General features: G+C 43.3%; 1 protein-coding gene across 1 annotated transcript; it reads left to right on the forward strand.

The window, feature by feature from the left end:
- Window positions 1-1,357: 1,357 nt before the first annotated feature.
- On the forward strand, window positions 1,358-25,252 carry CRK (CRK proto-oncogene, adaptor protein; the record flags this gene model as incomplete). Its single annotated transcript, XM_079726095.1, has 3 exons — window positions 1,358-1,598; window positions 12,661-13,196; window positions 25,115-25,252. The coding sequence occupies 3 exons, from the start codon at window positions 1,358-1,360 to the stop codon at window positions 25,250-25,252; spliced, it is 915 nt and encodes a 304-aa protein (XP_079582221.1).
- Between the last annotated feature and the right edge of the window lie 1,995 nt (window positions 25,253-27,247).

The raw sequence follows: 27,247 nt of genomic DNA on the forward strand, positions 1-27,247 counted from the left end.
GACGTGTAAATGAAAGATTACAGTATAACAGGTAAGAACTGTAATAGAGATAATATGGACACTGTGCTGTAGATGCAGAGAGGGAGTGATGTGATGGTCAAGAAAGGGGAGGCATTTGAGTTTGAGATCCCAAAAGGAGTGAAGGGTATTCCAGAAAGAAGAAACACAAGATTCATGTAGGAGCAGTGACGATGAGACTGTGGCCTGGTTTCACACTGTGAGATAAACTGGGAGTTCTAACACGTGGAGACTGTTAAAAGTTTTACACAGGGTAGCAGCAGACTCAGAGCTATAACTTAGAAAGTGCAAACTGGCAGATGTGTGCTATGCGATTAGGGGCATCAAGAGTATAGAACACCAGTGAGCAGGCTGTCACAGGAATACAGATATAGATATGGGATGCAGAGATAGAAATGATCTTGACGGCAGGGAGAGCAGAGGATACCCATGACCACAATTAGAGTTTAGAGAATCTGGGCAGATGACTGCGAGCCTCAACGGAGAGGAGAACTCCATACTTCCACCTGGCTTGGCACACTCTGTCCCCTTTGTCTTGAATGCTCTTCTCTGATTGCCATTCAATATTCAGCTCAAGCCACCTCCTCTGGGAAGCCCTCTTGGATTCCTCTACAGAGTGGATTAGGGGGCCCTGCTCTGTATTCCTAGAGCCCCTTGTCCCTTCCCCATCGTATCACTGTTATTCCTTCGTCATTGACTGTTTCCTGGTTCCTCCTACTGTTCTGAGAATTCGGTGAGGAAAGGGCCCAGCCTTGATGACCTTTGCACCAGCAGGACAAATGTGGTCAACTGTTTGCTGAATGAATCAATGAAAACAAGAACTTTAGCAGGCCTGGAGAGAAGCTGGAGGAACCATCAGAAAAAGACTGTCTCAGGGAACTCAGGCCCTGGGGCCACATCACCTTTTTACTCTAATTTTGTCTCCTAGTCACTGCCTAGAAACCTGGGCCTTCCAGGAACTTGAAACCCGGAGGAGCAAAGAACCGTGCGGCCAACAGTAGACTGGTAGCTGAGGTCCCGCCCCTCGGCCCTAGACTCCGCCTCTCCACCCTCTGCAGTCCCGGTCCCCGCCACGCGACGACGCCCAAGAGGCCGCATGCGCAGTGCGCGCAAGAGCTGCGCCTTGCCCTTCTCCCAATGGCGGGCCGCGGTCCCCTTCCCGGCATCCTCCCAGGGGCAGGGAGCGCGTCATTTCCGGTGGGGAAGGCCCGCGGCCTCCGCCGCCATTTCGGGCGCTGCTGTGAGGCTGAGACCCGAGCCGGTCCGCTGGGCGGCGGGCGCCGGGGCTGGAGGGGCGCGCGCGGCGGCGGCGGCCCAGCGTGGAGGCGTGGAGGCGGCAATGGCGGGCAACTTCGACTCGGAGGAGCGGAGTAGCTGGTACTGGGGGCGGCTGAGTCGGCAGGAGGCGGTGGCGCTGTTGCAGGGCCAGCGGCACGGGGTGTTCCTGGTGCGGGACTCGAGCACCAGCCCCGGGGACTATGTGCTCAGCGTCTCCGAGAACTCGCGCGTCTCCCACTACATCATCAACAGCAGCGGCCCGCGCCCGCCGGTGCCACCGTCGCCCGCCCAGCCTCCGCCCGGTGAGGGACGGACGGGACGGGAGGCCCCGGGCGGGGGTGAGGGCCGCGTAACTCCCCAGCCTGGCCGGCTGCTCCTCGAGAGCTGACCCCCACGAGGGACGTAGGCAGAGGGCCGGAGTGACCGTGGCCGGGGGGACAGCCAGCTGCCGGGGCTCGCTCCCACGGACGAGCGGGAGTGTGTGGGGGAGGAGGAGCCGCTGACCCAGGCCTCTGGGTGTGACTTGGGAGGACAGCCCAGGGGAAGGGGAACTGCTTCGGCCCCAGGGTGGGGCTAGCGCCCGAGCAGGGCCGAGCAACGTGGGGACAAAAGAGCTGAGGGGGATGTTGGCACTGCGGGGGCATCACTTGGCAGCGGTGCCCGGAATGAATCCGATAATCCTACAAGTGGCTTTTTAGGCTTGAAACATTTCCTGCAGTGTTGGAGAGCCGGGTTTGGCCATACTCCCCTGGTGGCCTTTGGTAGGAAGTCACCGCATACTGGCCGGGAGGGATGGAGACACCCTCAGGAAACCGGTCAGCTTTTTCCTTTCTTGGGCATTTTTCCAAAATACTTTTACCGTCCTCTTCCCCCGCGGAGGACGAAGGTGGTGAGCTAAGTGCCTTGGTTATAAAAGAAAGGCCTCTGTGACCAGCCCAGAATAAGCTGATGACCGGCTGACTGTGTTCAAGAGATCTTAGCGTCCAGAGACTGCCCTCCACAATGAGGGGGTTCTAGTTTTCAAAGCGATTCGTGGAGGAAAGATTTTTTTTCAGGAAATAATTCAGAAATAAGACAGTGGAGACAATCCCTTCCCTGAAAATGAATGGAGCTTCATTTTTTTCTTGGACCTCAACATTGTCTGTCTTGTACTCCAGGGCCTCTCCTTGTTCAGTAACTTTGAGGGCTGTGGCCTGAGTCTTCCTAGATGTTGGGAACAGACCCTGCTGAGCTGATTCTCTGAGAATTTAAATTATCTGTACCGGATCTTCCTTACCAAAGATTGAGATGTGACTCTCTTACCCATGCCATTGGAGTTGTTTGGGGAGTGTTAAGGAGATTTGGGCACTTAGTACTTGAGATTTGTGAGGTACAGAGTAATTCTGAGGTTGCTATTATCTGCGTAACAGCACCAAGAGTCTTAGCACCTTCTCACTGTTCCCAAGTTGAAGCAGTTTCGTCCTGACCAGCTGAGACGAGATCCAGGCCAATCTGTGAATTAGGAGGCTCCTGAACCAGCCTTTGCAGACTTGCCCTTTTAGGAGAGTCCTAATTTAGATTTATACACTCTGGCCAGAAATGGGGAGATGGAGTAGTCTCTTTGTTGTTAACACGTACCAATTTTAAAAAGAGAATGGGGATATTTTTTTTTAACTTTGTTTTTCTTTTTAATAAATTTATTTATTTGTTTGTTTATTTTTGGGTGTGTTGGTTCTTCGTTGCTGTGTGCGGGCTTTCTCTAGTTGCGGTGAGCAGGGGCTACTCTTCGTTGCGGTGCACGGGCTTCTCATTGCGGTGGCTTCTCGTTGCGGAGCACCAGCTCTAGGCGTGCGGGCTTCAGTAGTTGTGGCACGCAGGCTCAGTAGTTGTGTCTCACGGGTTCTAGAGCGCAGGCTCAGTAGTTGTGGCGCACGGACTTAGCTGCTCTGCAGCATGTGAGATCTTCCCAGATCAGGGCTCAAACCCATGTCCCCTGCATTGGCAGGCGGATACTTAACCACTGCGCCACCAGGGAAGTCCCAAGCGTGGGGATATTTAAGCCCACAGTTATCTGAGGTCTTTCTCAGTCTGGTTGGTTTAATAGCATTATAACATGAGACGGGAATATTTTTGTATTTACACTAAATCAAATATGTTCTACTTTTTACCACCTTCATGGTGTCTAAGGGTTTTGCATTACTGTGCAGTGACATGATAGCAAACGGCCCCTGAAACTCAATTCTCAACATTTTGTTTGTGTATGTGTTTTGTTGGTTGCAGAATGTGGAAATAGCAGCAGGCAGTTTTATTTGAGCTTTCCCCACATCTTGGTGTTACAACTTTAATCTCAGCTCTTACCTTAATATTGAGCTCCACCTTTTCATAACAGATATGAGGTCAGATTCTTGGCCCAAGAGAGAAGGTGAGGATTGCTAAAGTTTGTGCATGGGGTGTGGAAAGTTCATGGGCGTTGTGGTCATTTTTCTTTCTGCTGTGTACCCTATTTTCCACATAGGGCAATTGATTCAGTTGCTGTCTTTATAAAAACTACTTAGTCTTTGTTCTCCCTCTCCGCATCCAGCTCTTATTCTTTTGAAACCACACAGAAGAATTTCTTGAATTTTAGAAAGGCATATACAATATTAATAGCTAACATTTATTGACTGGTTATTCTATGCCAGGCACTTTGCTGAATACTTTATGTGCCTTGTCTCATTTACTGTCTATAACAATCTAGTGAGGAAAGTACTATGATCTCCACTTATTAAAATATTTCCATTTTATAGATGAGGAAACTGAGAGTCAGAGATAAAGTAAATTGCCCAAAGTCACACAGCTAGTAAATGACTGAGCCAGAATTTGAACCTAGGAATTGTGACCTAAAGCTGACACTATTACACTGTACTCCTTTCTGTCAAAGCCAGTTTTCTTCTGAGATCCCACAGTGCACTTTGAGGACTCAACACTTTTGTCTCTGCCCTGGGTCCCAGGTTCTGTTTAAAGACCAAAAGGAAAGAATGACAAGAAGAAACTGGCTTTAGTGTTCAGAGAATACACATCTGCTATCTGAAGTTGGTGACAAAGAGGCTTTTAATAACGTTATTTAGCAGATTGAATATGGGAAATGAGCTTTTTGTTTAGGATTATATAGTGTATTTTGTAGAGATAATGTAGAGGATGAATTTGTATGGAATGGCCTAGATATAGATTTTAGAGGCATAGGGACAAAATAGACCAGGTATTCTCAACCTTTTCCAGTGAACCTGTTTGGTGTTTTTTTGTTTTGTTTTTCAAAATATTTAATTTATTTATTTCTTTGGCTGCGCTGGGTCTTGCGGCATGCAGGATCTTTAGTTGTGGCATGTGGGATCTAACCTGACCAGGGATCGAACCCGGGCCCCCTGCATTGGGAGCGTGGAGTCTTAACCACTGGACCACCAGGGAAGTCCCCACCAGTGAACCTGTTTTTAACTTAAGCGTTTAGCTCCCACAGGCTACCAGTGCTGCCATTGCGTGGAAGTGACCTGACTGTGCCCCAGGGCCATAGGACAGGGCTTGGTCATGTCTACTGGTCATACTCTGTCAGCTGTACCTCTTGGGAAGACTTTGCAATCATTGATGGATCCACTGGTTTTTTCCTCTTGGAACATGAGGTTTTACTAGACCTTGTCCAGTAGACAATCAATAAAACTGAGTAAATATGAGTAGGGAAAGTAGTTATAAGCTTGTGCTCTGAAGCCTGGGTTTGAACCTTCCTTACCTGCTGCTTACTACTCATATAACTTTGGGCAGGTTCTTTAACTTCTCTCTGCCTCAGTTTCCTTATCTGTGAAAGAGGGGAAATAGGAATACTGACCTCATAGGGTTGTTTCGAGGATTCAGTGAGCTTTAGTGTATTAGGAATGGAACTGGCATATAGTAAGTACTCAGTAAGCATTAGGTATATTAATCTATGTGGTTGAGAGGGAAGAGTTGAAGCAAGGTGGAAAACTGTTCTCAGCTTTGAGAGGCTTACAGCATGTCTGAAGGAGTAAGTGCTGGGTGGAGGGGGGTGGGGTGCATCAAGAAGCGTGAAGGAACGTTGGATCCAGTACATGGAAATAGGATGGCGCCTGCCGTCACCTTCTCGACCCAGAGCCTCCCACCTGTTGCTCTAGTGGGTGAGTGGAGCATAAAAACTTGCCTCGTTTTGGGGGTGGGGGGTAGAAGCTAGGGTGATAACTGTTTGTACTGCCTCTTCAAGGTGGTGCTGGGCCAAGCCACTTCTGGAGATCTTAGGGGACTGCCCGTTATTTACTGCAGCCTTTTTGTACCTTCAGCATCTGTTTCATTTGTTTACCTCATCTTTGTAGTTCTCAAATCTGGTCCTCATAATTTGCTCTTTAATATCAGAGTATCCCTCCATTCATTGGTTCTGGAGAAGTTCTTCAGTGAGTTACTTAAAGGTTTTAGACCAAAAAAAAAAAAAAAAAAAAAAATCCTTGGTAAAAGGAGGTGGGTTTATTTACTGCAGAACTTCTCCAAGCCTTTACTATGCTCATGTGAAATTACGACTCTAAGAGAGGCAGATATTGGATACTGGGTCTTTCAAACCAATTTGACCACGGAACTTTTTGAGAAGCATCCTGAGATTCTGTGGAAGCTTCTCTGGGAAACAGTGCAGCAGACTCTGGATTTGGGGACGAATTGAAAATTTCTAAAGGAATTCGGAGGTTTGGGGGTGTGTGTTAAACTGATTTGCTTTTTATTGGGCACCTATAATATACCAGCTGCTTTCAGGAACTTTATTAGTTAGGAACTAGGCCCTGTGAGAAGTTAAATAACAGCTAATATAGCTAAGAAATAGCAGAGATAGAATTCATCAAACCTAGTCAGTCTGAATCTGCAAAGTATACCATGCTGACATCCACCATTTTTAGGAAGTTCTATTTGCTTAGGAAACCGTACATCTTGATATGTCTTCAGTATACTTTCTTTTTTTTTTAAACATCTTTATTGGCGTATAATTGCTTTATTTATTTATTTATTTATTTTTTTGGAGCTAACTTCTTTTTTTTTTAAATTTTATTTTATTTTATTTTATTTTATTTTATTTTTTTTTTGCTGTACACGGGCCTCTCACTGTTGTGGCCTCTCCCGTTGCGGAGCACAGGCTCCGGACGCGCAGGCTCAATGGCCATGGCTCACGGGCCCAGCCGCTCCGCGGCATGTGGGATCTTCCCAGACTGGGGCATGAACCCGTGTCCCCTGCATCGGCAGGCAGACTCTCAACCACTGCGCCACCAGGGAAGCCCTAAATTTTATTTTTTTTATTAGTTTCTGCTTTATAACAAAGTGAATCAGTCATACATATACATCTGTTCCCACATCCCTTCCCTCATGCATCTCCCTCCCTCCCACCCTCCCCATCCCATCCCGTATAATTGCTTTACATTGTTGTGTTAGTTGCTGCTGTATAACAAAGTGAATCAGCTATATGTATACATATATCCCCATATCTCTTCCCTCTTGTGTCTCCCTCCCACCCTCCCTATCCCACCCCTCTAGGTGGTCACAAAGCACCGAGCTGATCTCCCTGTGCTATGCGGCTGCTTCCCACTAGCTATCTATTTTACGTTTGGTAGTGTATATATGTCCATGCCACTCTCTCACTTTGACCTAGCTTACCCTTTCCCGTCCCCGTATCCTCAAGTCCATTCTCTAGTAGGTCTGTGTCTTTATTCCCATCTTGCCCCTAGGTTCTTCATGACATTTTTTTTTTTCAGTATACTTTCTCAAATGGAAGTCAGTGGCCTTATTAGCCCTTTGTATTGGACAGGTAGTAAGAGTGCTTAAGCAGCCTCTGTAAATAGCTTAGGCAGAGGAGAAAGAGGGAATGAGAATTAAAGGGGAAAGGAAAGAAGAGGAAGTGCTGTGAGACTGAGAGGCTGGTGATGGAGCCACTGTGGTGGTGCCCATGCCAGAAGTGACCTGGCCTGTTTAGCCCACAGAGCTCTTGGGTGTTCTTCATAAAACCTCCAGAGAGTGGTCTTGTAAAAACTGATGTAACTTGAGGGCTGAAATGCTTAGAAGTAATGAGTTGAGCATGTACAACTCTTTCGGTTAAAAGATACTTCTGATTGCATTGATTTTGATATCTGATTGTGTTCATAACTGCACATTCAGAATCCAGCACAGGTTTAATGTAGAACAAGTCAGTGAGGTTTTCCAAGTCCCAGCTATGAGAACTCTGTTGTTCTGTTCTCTAGACTGACTGACTGTATCTCCTTCCTTTCCCGCCCTTCTATTTCCTGCCTTTGGCTGTTTGTGGTTGGAAGGAGATGAACTAGGGAAAAGGAACCAGAACGCATAGCTGTGGTGAGGTTTGGGCTTATCTGGGGCTTATGTATGTTCTGTTCCTCCTCCTTCTCTTCTGGATTAGTGAAGCTTGATCGCCCCATATATCTAACTCTAACTGCTGCAGCAGTATGCAAAAACAGGTATTCCTCTATGGAATAATTATAGTGTTGTTAGAATAGGAAAAGGGAATTCCTTGGCAGTCCAGTGGTTAGGACTCCATGCTTTCATTGCCCTGGGCCTGGGTTTGATCCCTGGTTGGGGAACCAAGATCCCATAAGCCTCTCGGCGTGGCCAAAAAAAAAAAAAAAAAAAAAAAAAAAAATATATATATATATATATATATATATACCTTTTTTTAAAGAAAGGAAAGGTAAAGAATTTATAGGTAAATTTTCACTTGGTGTTTTCCTTGTATTTTTGTGTGTGTTGGAATTGCCAAGCAAAAATCAAAAAAAAATAGTGGGCCCAGATCACATCATGAAGCATTTGAGCAAGAAGTGAATTGAACCAACTTGCTGCCTTTCTGGCAGATGAACTGACAGTTTTTGTTTTCAGAATTCTCATACTGATCTTTTTAAGGGACTTGGCTTAGTGGTCTTATTTGTTCTTCTAAACCCTATCCCACCCCCCCAAAAAAACCCAAAACACATTTCACTTGGGATAGTACAGTAATCGGAGAAACCATAACAGTGGATGAAAGGGAGTAGTTGCCATCTTGGAATGAAAAGAGTACCTTAGAAGCATTCGGGGACTTCCCTGACGGTCCAGTGGTTAGGACTCGGAGCTTTCACAGCTGGGGGCCTGGGTTCGATCCCTGGTGTGATCCCTGGTCGGGGAACTAAGACCCCCAAGCCGCACAGTGTGGCCAAAAAAGAAAAGAACTGTTCAGGAACAGAAAGAGCTGCTCTTTTATTGTGATTTTGTTGTATCTTAGAACATGATTTGTTGTTGCCACTATTTTTTGTAAGCATGTCTCCAGTTGGAAGTGAAAGCCAGGGGAAAAAAATAATGTCTTCCTAAGACATGCTGCTACACTCCTTGCTTACTAACCACACTGCGTATGCTTGTATCCCCAACTACACTGTGAGTTTCTCAAAGCTGGGAACAGATCTTGATTTAACTTTTCCTCACTTCAGAGTTATGTTCATTAAGAATAATATCTAACATGGGACTTCCCTGGTGGTCCAGTGGGTAAGACTCCATGCCCCCAATGCAGGGGGCCCGGGTTTGATCCCCGGTTGGGGAACTAGATCCCACATGCTGCAACTAAGATCCCGCGTGCCACAACTAAGACTCAGTGCAGCCAAAATAAATAAGTAAGTAAGTAAATAAATAAGTAAATAAAAATATTTTAAAAAAAGAATAATATCTAACACTTAATAAGCACGTACAGTCTGCCAACCACTGTCCCAAAAAGGTGACTAGTGAAAACCATATTAGCTGTTGTACCTTGGAATGTAGTTGGGTAAATTCTAGCAAGGGAGCTTTTCTTCCCAGGTGTCATCAGGACCATTTTCTAAGCCGGGGTGCTCTGCTGGTGTGAAGGTTCTCCCTACCACTTTGCCCTGGAGGCTTTCTTGACCAGGCAGTGCTAAGTAGGACTTCTTGGAGCTCACACTGACCCTGTTCTTAACATAGTTCCACAGACCTGAAAGTTCACTATAGCCTAGCGGTGATAGGTGAGATAGCCATGCATCTCGTTTACCAGACTTGAATAGGAATAATTGCCCATCAGTGATCCGCTTTAGTGAAGAGAAACTCCAGAATATAGCACCACCATGCTCTGGTATGGTCATAACCAAAATCATCTCTCCAGTCCTGAACTTGGAACTATGGGGTTGCATTATGCTGGTGTCTGATGAGTGTTTGCTGTAGATGGACAATCCTGGGTTTGGGCATGTATTTCAACATCTTGAGTTGGAGAGACAGCCAACATTATTGAATGTGGGCTATTAACTTGTTTTAGTTTACAGCCATGAATTCCACAGATGGACTTTTGCAATATAAGAAATGTGCATCTGTCCTCTCAGTGTCTTGATCTTTCTTTCATTTGGGTGAAAAGAGAAGGCACTCATCAGTACTCATTCTGTATTGAGGACTTTTGATTAACTTCCAGAGTTTTTAAATGTACTTTTTCTGGTCTTTCTGGAAGAAGTGTTTTCTTCTAACATTGAACAAAATAATTTGGTCTCATTTTTTTTAGAGTGGTGAAGTGATTTAGACAGCTGGGCTACCACAGTGTTCCTGTTTCACAGCATTAATAGCAAAGGGTTTTAGATGGGTGGGCTAGTCTTAATAGGAGCGGAGAGGGTAGATTGGCTGTTTCCCTTAACAAAGGAATCGAACAAGTAACTTTCACAAAAGAAGTACAAATAGTCAATAAACATGAAAAACATCAAACAATCAAAGATAATATTTAAGAAGAGATCCCTGCTGTTTGGCAAGGATATGGGGAAAATGGGAACTCATAAACTACTGGTGGGAGTGTAAAACTATCAAACTTCTTGGAGGACAGTTTGGCACCGTAAACCTTAGTAGTAGTATTATTATTTTTTTAAACTTTATTTATTTTGGCTGCGTTGGGTCTTCGCTGCTGCGGTGAGGCAGGCTTTCCCTAATTGCGGTGAGCGGGGGCTACTCTTCGTTGTGGTGTGTGGGCTTCTCATTGCGGTGGCTTCTCATTGAGGAGCATGGGCTCTAGGCGCACGGGCTTCAGTAGGTGCGGCCTGTGGGCTCAGTAGGTGCAGCGCGTGGGCTCTAGAGCGCAGGCTCAGTAGTTGTGGCGTGCTGGCTTAGTTGCTCCGTGGCATGTGGGATCTTCCCGGACCAGGCCTCAAACCCATGTCCCCTGCGTTGGCAGGTGGATTCTTAACCACTGTGCCACCAGGGAAGTCCAACCTTCATGTTCTTAATGTTTTGTTTTGTTTTGTTTTTTTCTTTTTGATGTGGATCAGTTTTAAAGTCTTTATTGAATTTGTTACAGTATTGCTTCTGTTTTATGTTTTGGTTTTTTGGCCTGCATGTGGGATCTTAGCTCCCCAACCTGCGATCGAACCCGAACCCCCTGCATTGGAAGGTGAAGTCTCAACCACTGGATCGCCAGGGAAGTCCCTAAACCTTAATGTTCTTACCCTTTGATCCAAAAATTGCATTTCAAGGAGTTTATCATAAGGAAGTAATAAAAATGTTCATTAGTAGACCAGAACAAAAACACTCATAACAGCATTGTTTGCAATAGTGAAAAGTTGGGACTATTTTATAGCCATTAGAAGTCATATTCTTGAAGAATATGGGGAAGTTTTTATTATATAAATATTATATAATAGAATATGGTATAAAGTAAAACATTTTTATTTTATAGTAGGAAAAGGGGCAAGGTATAAAATTATAGTAATCTAGTTATAAAAATGTATTTATGACGTGTGTATATATATACCTATATAAAAAACCTGGGGGCTTTCCTGGTGGCACAGTGGTTGAGAGTCCGCCTGCCAATGCAGGGGACACGGGTTCGTGCCCCGGTCCGGGAAGATCCCACATGCCGCGGAGCGGCTGGGCCCGTGAGCCATGGCCGCTGAGCCTGCGCGTCCGGAGCCTGTGCTCCACAGCGGGAGAGGCCACAACAGTGAGAGGCCCGCGTACCGCAAAACAAACAAACAAACAAAAAACCTGGGAGGTTGTAACTCAGTGAATTATAAGAGTATCCTGTGGCAGGGTTAAGGCTGATTAAAAAATAAACTCCAGGGCTTTCCTGATGAAGCAGTGGTTGAGAGTCCGCCTGCCGATGCAGGGGACACAGGTTCGTGCCCCGGTCCAGGAAGATCCCACATGCCGCGGAGCGGCTGGGCCCGTGAGCCATGGCCGCTGAGCCTAAGCGTTCAGAGCCTGTGCTCCGCAACGGGAGAGGCAGCAACAGTGAGAGGCCCGTGTACCGCAAAAAAAAAAAAAAATTAAAAAAAAGGTAAAAAAATAAACTCCATGAAAAGCAGTGTTCTGTAGAGCTATGCATTCCTTTATCAGGAAACCAAATAGTAAAGAATCCAATTAAGATATTGATATTTTGGGTGCTTAGCAGAGTGCAAGTTAAAGGTTTGTATTCCTCATTAGAAACTTTGTTTCTTATTTGAAGCAAAATACATTCATTTATTATCCTTCAATTCTAGAATCTCAGGATAGGGAGGGAACCAGTTTAAAGTATGCCCTGTGTCAAAGGCCTCACACATCTTTGTGTCATGTGAATTTTAAGCATTCCTAATATGTCCTTTCTCTTGGACCCTCAGTGTGTCATCAGTTTGAGGATTTTAACACTTCTTTATTTTCCTGAGCATCCTTGTTTACCTTTTTTCAAGACCTGTTTGTTTCTAAGGGAACAGTCCAGTTTCCATGTTTTATTTAAGTGAAGATCTTATAAGTTGATTTTCAAGCAGTTAGCTTCTTAGTTTTTAGTTGTCAGAAGTGAGATTGAGGTCATTAATTGTAGATTAAAAAGATAGTCTAAAACTTTATCTTATTAGGAATTATACATTCTAGATGTGAAGATACGAATGTATGATCCTGGGGTAGATACCAAGCTCTCCCCACCTCTTCCTGGGATAGCTGCTGTGACTTTTATGAAAAAGGAGAGCTTGCTACATTTCCTGAGGTTGAAAAGAAGATTGTGACACAGCCTTGAACCGTTTGTACCCTGTAAATGGAATAGCACCAGAACACTTGGGAAGAATGAACAGGAAGTCTCCATGTTGCTCTGTCTTTGATCCAGTATGAGAGCATGTCATGACTGGCATGGTTGGTCTATCATAGCCTTCTGACTCTGCTGCAGATGGTGATAGGCATCTTTCTTCCCAGGGAATGTTTGAGCTACAAAGTATGATTTTAGTTTACTATTAGGAGAAGCAGTTATTTATTCTAGACAGGTTTTTGTTTGTTTGTTTGTTTCTTTCTTTCTGATTAAATATTGACTAAACGTGTTTGGGAAATGCTTAAAATCTACATTGCATCTCCAGTATAATATATCTTTAAATAATACCCTGCTCTGTTTTTTTCCAGGGGTGAGCCCCTCCAGACTCCGAATAGGAGATCAAGAATTTGATTCATTGCCTGCTTTACTGGAATTCTACAAAATACACTATTTGGACACTACAACATTGATAGAACCAGTTTCCAGATCCAGGCAGGGTAGTGGAGTGATTCTCAGGCAGGAGGAGGCAGAGTATGTACGAGCCCTCTTTGACTTTAATGGGAATGATGAGGAAGATCTTCCCTTTAAGAAAGGAGACATCCTGAGAATCCGGGATAAGCCTGAAGAGCAGTGGTGGAATGCGGAGGACAGCGAAGGCAAGAGGGGGATGATTCCAGTCCCTTACGTCGAGAAGTATAGACCTGCCTCCGCCTCAGTATCGGCTCTGATTGGAGGTAACCAGGAGGGTTCCCACCCACAGCCACTGGGTGGGCCGGAGCCTGGGCCCTATGCCCAACCCAGCGTCAACACTCCGCTCCCTAACCTCCAGAATGGGCCCATTTATGCCAGGGTAATCCAGAAGCGAGTCCCTAATGCCTACGACAAGACAGCCTTGGCTTTGGAGGTACATAATGTGCAAAATGTAGAAAGAAGAGATCTGCTACAGGGTCTCCCTTTCAGACCTCTTAGAGCTTTGTAGGAATGCTGAATACAAGCAACAGCATTGTGATGTTGTTATAGATGTCGAATGGTACTTTACCATTAAGTACTGATTTTGGCATTTAATGTTGGGTTTTCTCTTTTTTATAGAAAACCTATTTTGGAATGAGTAAGCTTAAAACTGTATAACTGAATGTTCTGATTGATCTACTAAACCATACTTTGACTACTTTAATAATACTACCTGAATTCACAGGAATTAACCTAAAATATTTTTTCTCATCTTCTATGTTCTAATCTGTTTCTTTCTTTCTGTTTATCATTATCTAAAACAAGATGGACTCACACAGATTTGAGTACAATAAGTGGTGTCTATCAAAATACTTAAACTAATTTTCTTATAAAAATGTTTTTACTTTAGGGGGTATGGGGTTTCTTACCATTGATTGATTGTATTCATCAAGTAATTCAGGAGGAACAGTAAAGTGTATAGGTATGAAGAGATACATACCCAAAAGTATTAATTCCCAGGAGCAGCAGGTTTACTTGGTCTTTGTTATTTAATGCTTTTTTTTTTTTTGGTGGTACGCGGGCCTCTCACTGTTGTGGCCTCTCCCGTTGCGGAGCACAGCCTCCAGACGTGCAGGCTCAGCGGCCATGGCTCACGGGCCCAGTCGCTCCGCGGCATGTGGGATCTTCCTGGACCGGGGCACGAACCCGTGTCCCCTGCATCGGCAGGCGGACTCTCAATCACTGCGCCACCAGGGAAGCCCTCTGTTTAATGCATTTTATAGACAAGAAGCCAGTTCCTCCTGAGGAATAAAGTTTTGCCTTTTACGGGTGAATAGTTATCCTTGGTAGCCCACCTCCTCTCGCCAACCATTGCATTGTATTTATTCCTGTCTTTAGCACTTACAGCTTTGTCCCTTATCTCCTCTCTTTCTCCTTCCCTCCCTCCCTTCTTTTCTTCTTCCTTTCTGAGTTATGCAGAGCTAGTTCAGCATAAAAGCTAGTGTAGAAGTAGCATGCTTTCCCATCTTTCAGAGCCTTTCAGATATGGTAACTTGAACGTAAGTAGCTAAATTTCATAAGCACAGGCTGAAGTTTTGTGAGCACAAGTTAGTAGAGAAGGTGCAAAAGTATATTCTTGTAAACTGAAATCTCTAAATTTTGTTTCCTTTGGGTCATGTTTATACACTGAGGCGGGGGAGCTGCCCTTTAAGTGGGAGTATTAGCCTGTACAGTGAGCTGGAATTTATTTGAAGTAGTCTCTGATGTTACTGGATTTGAAATTTTTCTTTTACATTCTGAATAATGGATGCAAAGGAGGGTTAGTTAGGTCTTACAGGTTTGACTGAAAAATGTGTGTTTTTAAGAGATCATGTTGTGACTTAAAAGAATTGTGTCCTGGTTTTGATGAGAAATGAAATGTATGTTGTCTAGGTCACACCACTTTTTCCCACTTAGAGTTTGGAGGGTAAGGAAAAGTTTCTAGCCTCATGTTTTCATTTAAGTTCAGATGATGGCAACAACCAACACGGTGCTGTGCACATGACAGTTGTGACTCTTGACATTTATTGCAGACTCTGTTAGCACTGGGCTGGAGTGTGAAAATAGCATTCTTGGAACAAGCCAGCTGACACCCAGTAGAGAATAGTTATCACATTAATTTTGCTTTCATTTGCAATTCCTTTCTCAAAGAGAATTGTTTTGTTTTGTTTTGTCTTTTGGCTGCACTGTGTGGCTTGCAGGATCTTAGTTCCTCGACCAGGGGTTGAACCCGGGCCCACTGCAGTGAAAGCACCAAGTCCTAACCACTGGACCACGAGGGAATTACCAGAATTGTTTTTTGTTTTTTAAATTAATTAATTAATTTATTTTTTGGCTGCGTTGGGTCTTTGTTGCTGCACGCAGGCTTTCTCTAGTTGCGGCAAGCGGGGCTACTCTTTGTTGTGGTGTGCGGGCTTCTCATTGCGGTGGCTTCTCTTGTTTCAGAGCATGGGCTCTAGGTGCGTGGGCTTCAGTAGTTGTGGCACGCAGGCTGTAGAGCTCAGGCTCAGTAGTTGTGGCGCACAGGCTTAGTCACTCTGCGGCGTGTGGGATCTTCCCGGACCAGGGATCGAACCCGTGTCCCCTGCATTGTCAGGTGGATTCTTAACCACTGCACCACCAGAGAAGTCCCACCAGAATTGTTTTGAATGATACCTGCCTTGATTAGAGGCTTTAGTGCTCAAAGATGGTTGAGCTGTTCTGCTACTGTGAAACCTAAATCTTACGAAATAAAAACTAAAGTGGAAGACTAGTTTATGATTTCAGTAAGTTTTCTTTTTTTTGGACATTAGTTTTGAGCCATATATGTTGATTGATGAAGATAGCTTCTTTCAAGTTAGAACAAATACCCCAAATAATAGCTTTAAAACACTGTATGTACTTAAAAAAACATGATGTTAGTTTAGCATCATAGAAATCTAGAGCTGGAAAAGACCTTAGATATCCTTATTCGTTGTATGAAAAAACTTATGTTGAGACAAATCGAATGGGTTGTTTAAACTAGTTCGAGGTAGAGATATGAGGAACCCAGATCTACCTTGGTGCCTTTTCAACCATACCCAGATTCAATCTGTGATTCTTTTTGTTTTAGAACAGTGATGCTGCCCTCCTCAGTGTAAGTTTTGTATGGTTTCACTGACAGCATATCTTAAGTTGTATTCTCTATGCAGGGAGGCAGTTTTCCTTTCCCATCTCTGGTTTTTCATAGGAGCTGATGCCTCATCCCTATTGAGATGAGGCTAGGAGGTAAGATTAGGAGACTCTGGCTTTCTGACTGTAGCATTCTGATAAGAAAAACATTCATTGCTATATTTGACCCACTATAAATTTAGATCTGTAGATGAGCTAGGCACGTTTTAGTGGAGTCTTACAGTTAACTTGAACATGATAAATTAGAATCATTGCATTTTAGAATTGGGCAGAACCCTAGACATAATAGGGTTCAGACTGCTCCACAGTGCCCTAACATTTCGCAGGAGGTAGCTGAGGATGCAAGGTTCTGGGTTCCCTCTCTTGCTTTTAGTCAAAGCAACTCTGTTTTTTACTGTGTTATATATCAGGGCCTCTCTAAGATTTTTTAAGTACAGAGGGTTTCTGTACTTAAAAAAATAAAAAATTGTTCAAGATCTACCTGTCCTCATCTTACAGATGGATGTTTCCTGCATGGTATATTTGCTGGAACAGAGTCCTCCAGTAGAATATAAGTTAATGCCTATTTCCTCTTTTCCTACCCATCAGATTTCTCTAGTAGGAATGAAGCCTGTTGGAAAGAAGGGATTAATTCTAGCTAACAACCAAAGTAGGGGTATTCCTCTGCCCACTGTAATTCTGGGGGAATGTAACTGAACCAGGAAGACACCATCTGTTCCATCCGGAGCTTCTAATGAAGACGGATTTTAAACAAATGTAGATATGCTGAGTGTTTTGAAGGAGAAACACTGGAAGTAACACTAGAACAGTGCAGAGGCACCTTTTATCTTTTTGATCTTAGATTTGATCTAAGTTTGTTTGTTTTTTTTTTTAAGAAATGGAAGTTTATTTTTTATTTTTAATTTTTTCTGGCTACGTTGGGTCTTCGTTGCTGCTTACAGGCTTTCTCTAGTTGTGGCGAGCAGGGGCTACTCTTCATTATGGTGCACGGGCTTCTCATTGTGGTGGCTTCTCTTGTTGCAGAGCCGGGGCTCTAGGTGCATGGGCTTCAGTAGTTGCAGCACGTGGGCTCTAGAGCACAGGCTCAGTAGTTGTGGCGCACGGGCTTAGTTGCTCTGCTGCTGATCTAAGATTTTGATTTGATCGGTTTTTGTTTCATGCTTCTGGCTCCATGGGAGCTTGAATAGTGAATTTATCTTGTAAATTGCAGGTGTTAAAGTTTATTTTATGCCTCTGTAGACTGTCCAGAATAATCACATTATCTTTTTTTCTTTTTTTTAATATTTATTTATTTTTTGGCTGCATTGGGTCTTAGTTGTGGCACACGAGATCTTCGTTGAGGCGTGCGGGCTTTTCTCTAGTTGTGGCGTGTGGGCTCCAGAGCACGTGGGCTCTGTAGTTGCGGCACTCAGGCTCTCTAGTTGTGGCGCTCGGGCTTAATTGCCCTGTGGCATGTGGGATCTTAGTTCCCTGACCAGGGATCTAACTGGCGTCTCCTGCATTGCAAGGCGGATTCTTAACCACTGGACCAACAAGGAAGTCCCTCACATTGTCTTTTTTAATAAATTTATTTATTTATTTATTTTGGGCTGCATTGGGTCTTCCTTGCTGCACGTGGGCTTTCTCTGGTTGCAGTGAGCGGGGGCTACTCTTCATTGTGGTGTGCAGGCTTCTTGCGGTGGCTTCTGGCATGTGGGCTCAGTAGTTGTGGCTCACGGGCTCTAGAGCGCAGGCTCAGTAGTTGTGGCACATGGGCTTAGTTGCTCCGCGGCATGTGGGATCTTCCTGGACCAGGGATCGAACCCTGTCCCTTGCATTGGCAGGCGGATTCTTAACCACTGCTCCACTAGGGAAGCCCCCCTGACATTATCTTTATTTATTTATTTATTTATTTATTTATTTATTTTAAATATTTATTTGTTTGTTTATTTATTTATGGCTGCATTGGGTCCTCGTTGTGGTGCACAGGCTTCTCATTGTGGTGGCTTCTCTTGTTGCGGAGCATGGGCTCTAGGCACGGAGGCTTTGGTAGTTGTGGCACATGGGCTCAGTAGTTGTGGCTCATGGGCTCTAGAGCGCAGGCTCAGTAGTTGTGGCTCACAGGCTTAGTTGCTCCACGGCATGTGGGATCTTCCCAGACCAGGGCTCGAACCCGTGTCCCCTGCATTGGCAGGTGGATTCTTAACCACTGTGCCTCCAGGGAAGCCCCCCCATTATCTTTAAATGTACTAATCATGTAACTTCCATTTTCTGGCATCTTGCCTTTGGTATTATAAGACTTCTGCGTAACCAAGGAGCTTCTCAGGTGGACTTAGGCATGGACCTGTCCTTCAGGGCACAGATAAGGGACGGTGTAAAGTGCTTTGGGTCCCTGATTATATGCAGCAGTGACTACATCAACTCTACATCTCCCCATGTGGAACTCTGTGAAACCTAAGTTATTTAGGCCTTTTGACCTATGTATGGAAAAGCAGAGTGAAGACCTTAATATTCCCTGTGATCCAGAGAGAAAAAATGAGATTAGAAAGTATAAGAACCTGAGTGACAAGTCTTGGCTGTGTTCAGTTTGTCTTTTTCTGGAATTGTAGCTGTAGATTTCTGTATTGTTCATTGAGACAGTTGTCTGCTTTCCCTCTCCTTCTATCCTTTTTGGACTTCTTCATTTCAGATTACAGTATCTCAATGGGAACAGAGTTTGGAAGTAACTAATCCAGCTTCTTGGACATTGAAGGCAGGCCCTCTGGTATCCTTAGAGATAAATTAAAATAATTTTTTAAATTAAAGTATAGTTGATGTACCATATCATGTAAGTTACAGGTGTATAACATAGTGATTCACAATTTTTAAAGGTTATACTCCATTTATAGTTATTAGAAAATATTGGCTATGTTACCTGTGTTGTAAATATATCCTTGTAGCTTATTTTATTTTATTTTTTATTTTTTGATAGTTTATTTTTGTTTTTTGTTTGTTGTTTTTTTGGGTTTTTTGGCCACGCCGCATGGCATGTGAGATCTTAGCTCCCCGACCAGGGATTGAACCCACACCCACTGCCGTGGAAACGCAGAGTACCAACCACTGGACTGCCAGGGAAGTCCCCCTTGTAGCTTGTTTTGTACATAATAGTTTGTACCTTCTTAATCCCGTATCCCTATCTCTCTGCCCCTCCGCCCCCAGATGATTTTAAACATGTATTTGAATTATCTCTACTTTTGGGGAGCTCTGTATCATCCACAACAGTGTAGTCTAGAGGTTCCAAACTTTCTTGGATCATAGAACCCATAGTGTTTCAGTAATATTTTACAATGTTCCAGGCCAAATGAAATACTTAACAGTTCCATTTATTAAGTCAGTAGGTTCAAACAGCTTAAATATTTATATCTTAATAACGTAGTACCCACTTGAAAAAATAATAAAAATAATTGGAAGAAAATAATATTTTTGTTTTAATAAAATAACTTCAGTTATTTAACTAATGAGATGTGTACACCTTAGTTTCTCAAGCCTTGGGACCATATGGAACATTGCCACCTTCATTTCCTGTTCTACACTTATTTTCATGAGGTACTTGATTTTTATCATAGCAACTGCCAAAACCCAGCTCTACAAAGATATGACATCTTTGAAAGGGATGTAGTATAATCTGATGTCAAAATTTTTAACTGCCTCGAGCTGGTAGTTCACATGGCATAAGAAATGTTGCTGTGTTTCCCTCAAAAATTTAAAATACTTGGTGGCACCCCTCTGAATTTGCTGCAGTGACTCTGACACTGTACAGTTTGGGAACCTCAGGTCTAGTTCACTGGACTAGTTCTTAGAAAATTCTTTATGTTGAGCTAAAATGTACCTGCTGTATGTGGTCATCTCCCCACCTCTCACCAAGGGGATGGGGAACTTAGTTGCAGTCATTATCAGTTGTTGAACTATAGAAAATCTTTTCTGACTTGGACTAGAATCAGGGTAAGACCTGTCTTCAGTGTGGTGCTTTTGCTCTACACCAGGAAGCCTACCTACCAGTTAAATCTCAAAGACCTGCAACTTTCCACCAATATGAGCCATGCCCATTTCAGTCCATCTCTGAGGCAAGTGAATCATTAAGACTGAATTGTTGTCATTTTGTCTTCACTGATTTGAAAGATTTTAGATGGACCCTAAATATCACCTATTCCTTAGATCAGGGGTCTGCAGACTTTTTCTTTCTGTAAAGGACTTTATGGGCCATCTGGCCTCTGTCATTTTGCCATTGCAGCTAGAAAGCAGTCGTAGAAAAACAACAAATGAGCTTGCTGTGTTCCAATAAAACTATTTACAGAGGGGGCAGCAAGCTGGTTGTGGCTTATGGACCATAGTTTGCTGACCCCTGTCTTAGATTGCTGTAGTTTTCTTACCTTTTTTTCCTCCTTCAGTCAAATCTTGAAATATTTACTAAATGTGTTCTTGGTATGTATGAAAATATTTGAAAACAAGGTCCCTGTACTCCATCTCTGTACTTGGTTTCCCTGGTTTTATTTATATGAAGTTATGTGTGTTTCCTGCCCTGAGCTCACTGGAATCATGCAGCAAATCCGGATCAAAGGAACGTTGGCAACTGTTGATGCCTTTCATGTTAGAAGGCAAACTAGAAAAGCAGTCACCTGGGGTTACACCAGCTGACTAGGTCACACAGCTCCCTGATGTCTCCTGTTTAATGCCATTTGGGCTCCAGTTTCTTTTTCATTATCACTGGAACTCACTGGTGAAGGTGAACTGGGTAATCTTTTGCTCCTAGATCAATTCTTTTTTTTTTTTTTTTTTTGGCTTGTAGATCAATTCTAGGTTTGACTAATCTGTACCAAGATCATGATTGACCTTGGGAACTACACAGAGCTAGGGAAGGAAACCAGTGTGCTCCTCAAGTTACCTGGGAGTGAAGAAACTGAAGTAACCACATTCAGTCCTCTTTACAGATGGTGCCATAATTTACTTGCGCACTTGCTCCTGAGGATGTGGTATATGGTTGAGAGGCTAGGAACTGACTGGACACTAAAATAGTACCTTGGTGGCGAAAGAATCATCACTGTCTCTCCTTTACAAGGTGTTAGTGAGGTCTGCCTCATGAAAGGAAAGGTTAACTGCTTCATAGTGCTTTAGGTCCTTTATAAGTTCTTTCTTTTTCATTAGCATGCAGATGAGGATTTTTTTTTCCATCTATAACTTGAATTTTGAAATCAGTAGTGTTAGAACTAAGTTATTACTGCGCTCACTGATTAGTACATTCCTTTGTGTCTTAAAATTGTAACATTTCTGGGGCAAGTATTCAGTTTTGCTTTCTTTGTCCTTGAAGTAGTACACCAAGCTTCAAACCTATATGCATCCCCTGGTCTGGCATTGGGGAATTCTGCTTCAGAGTGTTGTTGCTTAACGGGAAGAGGAGCACAAATTATGGTGTCACGTCTGACTTGGAGAAAGACCTGGACTTAGTGGAGCACCATGTGCCTAGACTGCCCCATCGCCTCCTGCACTCAGCCCCAGGCTCGACAGCTACCCTTTCTTCCACCCTGTTGGAGCTCGAGGGCCTCATGTGTTCTAAAGGAGAGTCATGTTGCCTTTGGGACTTGTCTGTTCTTGACCCCAAGAGTCCCCATGTGCTTTGAGTATTTTGGAAGAAAGAACGCATAGGGTATTATACATAGGGTATTTAATTTTAATCAGGTCTTCCTCAAAGTACTTGTACTTCAGGGCCGCTTTGGGCAGGTTAGTTAGCCTCTTAACCACTTACAGCTTTCTTCTTTTATCCATTTAAAAATCAGAATCGTTTCAGAGTCATGACACAGCTTTTTTTTCCCACCCTGTGGTGGTTGGACTTCTCTGCCAAGAACCTAAGCAACTGTAAAAAAAGATTTTGGATTCTAGAAGATGGTGTGCTTTTCCTGAGCCCTTCTCTGTAGGGTAGAACCAAGAGAGTGTATACATCAGAGATGTTGTATGATGTCAGACTCTGATGTTGTCCAAAGGACTAATTTGCACTTCATTCATCCCCCCAGTAACATCTTGCCGTATGGGAACCCCGACTCGTTTCTCCCTTCGAACTCTGAAGGAAGAAAGGCCAGAGGGCAGATCAGCAGGTTTTGCCCTGTTTGTGGAGAAGCTGGTGTGGTTTTGTGGTACTGATTAACAGCAAGGTGGTCCACATTTCTACCTACCCGTCACTTAGAGCTCTTTGGGATGTGATTTGAGACAACACTTTGAATGCTTAAGAATAACGGCAATCTTACAGTAAAAGAGAGGTGTTTAAACCTAGATTTTGGTATCAAGTATAATGGTGGGCTTAAGGATGTATCCTGAAGAACCATCTTTTACAAAATACCTAGAAAAGCTGGATAAAACATAACAAACATTCTTTTCTTTTCACTTTTTTATTTAGATATGAAATCATTTGGTAGAACGTACCAATCCTAAGTATATAAGTATATAGCTCAGTGAGTTTACATGTATATATACCTATGTGACAACCACCCAGATGAAAGTATAGAACATTTTCAGCACTCCAGAATGTTCCCTCATGTCCCTTGGGTGTGTTTTTAATATCAGTAAAATGATGGATTCACATATGACAGCTGGGATGTCATTAAACCAGCTTCTTGAAAGAAACTGACCCTTTCATCCATCCCCATCTGGAGGGGAATCTAACATGAGTGGCAATTTAGATTTTTGACATGAGCAAACACATCCCCTCAAATGTTTTTTTTCTTTCTTAAGGTCAGGGACTTGTATTATTCTGGGTCCAGCTACCTGAATAGCACTTTAGTATGACGTGAGTGTTTTAACGCATAGTACAAATAAATAACAAAAACAGCGGTGGGAGTGCTGCACTTGATATAATTTACTGTATCATAGCAAGGGGCTAGCAGCACACGGGCAATTATTCCAGTAACGTGTTGTGTGTGTGGATGTGTGAAGAGTGGGGAGTCAAAGGTAGTTGACAGTTCAGAAACAAGGAAAATTCACTAAGGAATAGTCACATTATGGAGTTTATGTAGAGGCTAACTTCTTGCAACACTGCAAGAATTTTACTTTATTATTATTTTTTTTCATATTCTTTCCCTCGCACTTTTTTAAAAAAAAATTTATTTGGCTGCATTGGGTCTCAGTTGCAGCACTCGGGCTCTTTCATTGCGGCACGCGGTGTCTTAATTGCAGCGTGGAGGCTTCTCTCTAGTTGTGGCCTGTGGGCTCAGTATTTGTGGCGCGCGGGCTTAGTTGCCCTGCGGCATATGGGATCTTAGTTCCCCAGTCAGCGATCGAACCCGCATCCCTTGCACTGGAAGGCGGATTCTTAACCACTGGACCACCAGGGAAGTCCCAAGGATTTTAAAAAGAAGAGAACAAGTGAGATAGTCTGAGAACTAGAATTGGGGATATAGGAAGAAATCTTTTAGATTGTTTTTACTACCAAGGAAATTTTCACTTGATGCTCCGGGCTTCCTCTCTTCAAAGACTGTTTGAAAATTTTTGCTTGTCATAGTTGGCCTGCTCAGATGTCAGGAACTGAATTGGAAGATTGCTGGGAATAAACAGAACCTGGTGCTAGCAGCCTATAGGAACTGGATCTGTTTGGAAAGATGTACATGCAATATCATTTTCCCCTCTCCTCCCCTTATGCCATTGGCCTTCACTATCAACAAATCAAGCTGCTGCTTTTTCTCACACTTGTGTCTTATCCCTTGTCTCTCTAATATCCGATGGTTTCCGTCTTCCTTTTCTCAGCATCTTATGACCCCCACAACCACTTTAGGCCTCTACGGTTTTCAGATAATTCTTTAGGAAATTGTAGACTGGCCAGTAGGCAACGTGTTTCCTCTGTGAGTGAGATCAAGCTGGTTTTAGAGAAGGCCCCAGCCTAGACTTGGGTTGGCTTTGGCCAGTAGTTGGCCTGCATTCTTAGGGAAGGAACCCCCGGGGCTGTGGGAGCATAATTTGAACGTTCTTGGTATAGCAGAAAAAACATAAATGGGCTTGGGAGCCAGGTATTTCTGGCCTCAAATCTCAGCCCTGTCATTGGCTTTGTGACCTCAGGTATAATATGTAATTGCTCTGAACCTCAGTTTCTCGTATGTAAAATGAAAACAATTCCTGTCTTATAGGGGTATAATGATTATTAGAAAATAACTTACATAAAATGCTCTCTATAGTACTATATGAAAGTTAAATATGTAGTAGTTATTAATTTAATAAAACCAAATGTACAGTAATGTTTAGAAACAACTTGCCTGCTCAAAACTCAGATGTTCATAATTAAAGGATAGTCATAAAGTTCTTTAGTCCAGTGACATTTGGGGACTTACCTCACCATTGTTAAATACTTTGCTACAGGATGAATCCATTCATCAGACTGACCTTGTCTTAAGATTCATAATAAGATAGAGGTATATCCTAGATTGTCAAAAATATCTGATGTTGCAACAGGAAGCTTTTTGTAACAGCAAAAACGTGATGTCCCCTTATTGTTAATGAACAAGTACCAAGTGGCATTGAGGGAGCAACAAGGTCTGTCAGTACATGGTGGGGTGGGAGTGGGGGGACTGGCCGGCAGTGGCCTCTGCCAAGTAAAACTTGCTGAAGAAGGTGGGGTCTTTCAGGGAGCTGATGGAATTTGGAGTTTTGGCCTGTACTTGCTCAAGTGGGAAAAGCCTTGCCTTGGTAGGAAGGTGATGAGAACTTCATTTTCTGGGACCAAATGAAGTATGCTTCCCATGATTGCCTTCTGCTCTACAAGCAGCAGCAGGCCAGGATATGTGTACGAGAGTGGGCTGGGGGTTTGTGCTGCTATATGCCAGGGATGGGAGCGCCAGTGTGGGTCAGGCAGGAAGCTAAGAGTAGTGGGTACAAAGATAAGGAATACTAGATCATTCTAGGTAGGGTTGCTCCTCCAGAGACACTTGAGATTTCTAATCATGTTTTAAGATCCCTTCTATCTTCTGTACTCTGTGTTTTTCTGCACTGCTAAAATCACTTCTTCCTCCTGCCTGCATTAACCACAAGTAATCGGTCTGGTGGCTGGGGCTTGGGAGGCAGTGAATAGCCATTTCTGTGATATCAGCCCTAGAGCAATCACGTGGGCAGGGTATGGCTAACCAGGAATGGAGTTTTTCAGCTTGCATTCATAACTGGAAATAAAGTGTTGTCCTTATTCTCCTCCTGCAGGTCGGTGAGCTGGTAAAGGTTACGAAGATTAATGTGAGTGGTCAGTGGGAAGGGGAGTGTAATGGCAAACGAGGTCACTTCCCATTCACACATGTCCGTCTGCTGGATCAACAGAATCCCGATGAGGACTTCAGCTGAGTATAGCTCAACAAACAGTTTTGCTCACAGATGGGAACAATCTTTTTTTTTTTTCCAATTGCCATCTATACAATTTTCTTACAGATGTCAAAGCAGTCTAGTTTATATAAGCATTCTGTTACCTGTGATCTCTTTTAGACTGAACTACTCCATCCCTAGTCTTATTTACCATATTCAGGGTACGAAACTGGAGGGCTAGTGTGTTAACTTTTGAAATGACAATTTTAGATGGTAGCAACGTTTCCTGAGTGTATCTGAAGGGATAGGTATCTTGCCTTCTTTCTCTCAGGCAATACAAATCAACCTGTGGAAAACTGATGGACAGGAGAGAAGTGTTGCACACTGCTTACCCTGATGTATCCAATGGTTTTATTTTCATTCTGAAATCATGCTATCAAATGGCAATAGACTGTTCCCTTCCATCCCCATGAAGTCATCCTGCACCGTGTGATAGTACCCAGTGGGAATGCATTTTCATTTATACAACATGACCACTGTATGACTCATTCTGACAGTTCAAATCCTGAGAATCCTGAGGACACTACAAGAGGCATTTGTCTTCCTTCCCAGTCAGTGCTTCATACTTTTTCTTGGGGTTCTTTCAAGCCTTGTAATTCTTTTTCCCCAAACCTACACATAGGTTGATCCTCAAGACGAGTGTTGTTTTCATTCCAGATGATAAGCAGGGTATGCAGAGCACGTTATTCAGTGCATAGCTTTAAGCCAGTGTTGGAGTCACTGCGTGGACAGCCAAACTCCCAGCTCTCTGCCGTCCCTCAAGGGGTCATAGTGGGTTCACATTGCTACCACGGCGAAATAGACTCCTGGCTCATGGGATCCAGCAGGGCCATTCTCCTGAGGGCCAGTATCCTATCAGGGGACTCTGGAATTCGTCGCTTGTGTGTAGAGTGGAAGGACCAATCACTTAGAATATTCCGTAGACGGTTGGGGGGGCCAAATTCTGCCCTTTGCTTTATGTACAACTTGTATAAAAGTCAAGTTAAAATGACATGAGTTTGGGGATAGGGTTAGTGGTTTGAGAAATGTTTGAACCAATCATGAATTACTTATGTATTATTAATTTCATATGGCCAGAATAGTGCTTGAAGTACATTACATTATAAACTGCCTTCATTTGGGGCTCTTTTTCTTTGTGTTCAAGTTTAGTTTACAAACCCTTTTAAGTATGGAATGGTTTATATGGGGTCAGGTGCTCCAAAGAATTGACTTTTAAGACCAGAAATAATCTAGGCTATTTAGACGACAGTATGAAACTTTCAAAGTTAGTTTGCAGTCTAGAGGCACTTACTGGTCTGTGGTGTGATATGACCAATAGAAACACCTTGTTTTTTGCTTTGGGCCTCATTTTAGAAAAGTAATGTAGCTTTCCAATTGTTTTGCATAGGTTAAGATTAATTTGCGTTCATTGAACATATGCCAAATCATGGTATCCCAGTGACTAGCACAATGCCTGGCACAGTTGGTGTACAGATACTTGTGTGAGTGAATGAGGGTTGTGCAGAAGCTCATCATATGGCACAGGGAAGCCAGCTGGCACAGGATTACATACATTACCACAAGGAAACTAATGAGTTGACGCTAATTTAATATATTTTTACCTCACACTAAGGTAATGCTTGATAAGGACCTTAATACTCGACTTTTAAAATGTTAGCACAGTGCTATGCACATAGTGGGTGCTCAATAATGTTGAATGGACAGATTTGCAATACTAGACTTAATTCCATCTGACTACTCTGTTAAATTTTCAGTTAGAGCATAGACACTGTAAAATCCAAATACACATTAAATCTTGGTTTCCTAAAAGTATGACATTTAAAATATTTGTAGAAAAGCTTTGTCACAACTGATTTGAATATTTGTATTTTCTTTTGCTTCAATTTTGATATTGGCTTGTAATGTCTCTTTTCATCATATGTAATATTGGTGGAACATGCAACTCTACCCAAATCATAAGAATTTCTCAATGATCGG

The sequence above is a fragment of the Hyperoodon ampullatus genome (genome assembly GCF_949752795.1).
Source record: "Hyperoodon ampullatus genome assembly, chromosome: 19".
In the NCBI taxonomy this organism is placed as follows: domain Eukaryota; kingdom Metazoa; phylum Chordata; class Mammalia; order Artiodactyla; family Ziphiidae; genus Hyperoodon; species Hyperoodon ampullatus.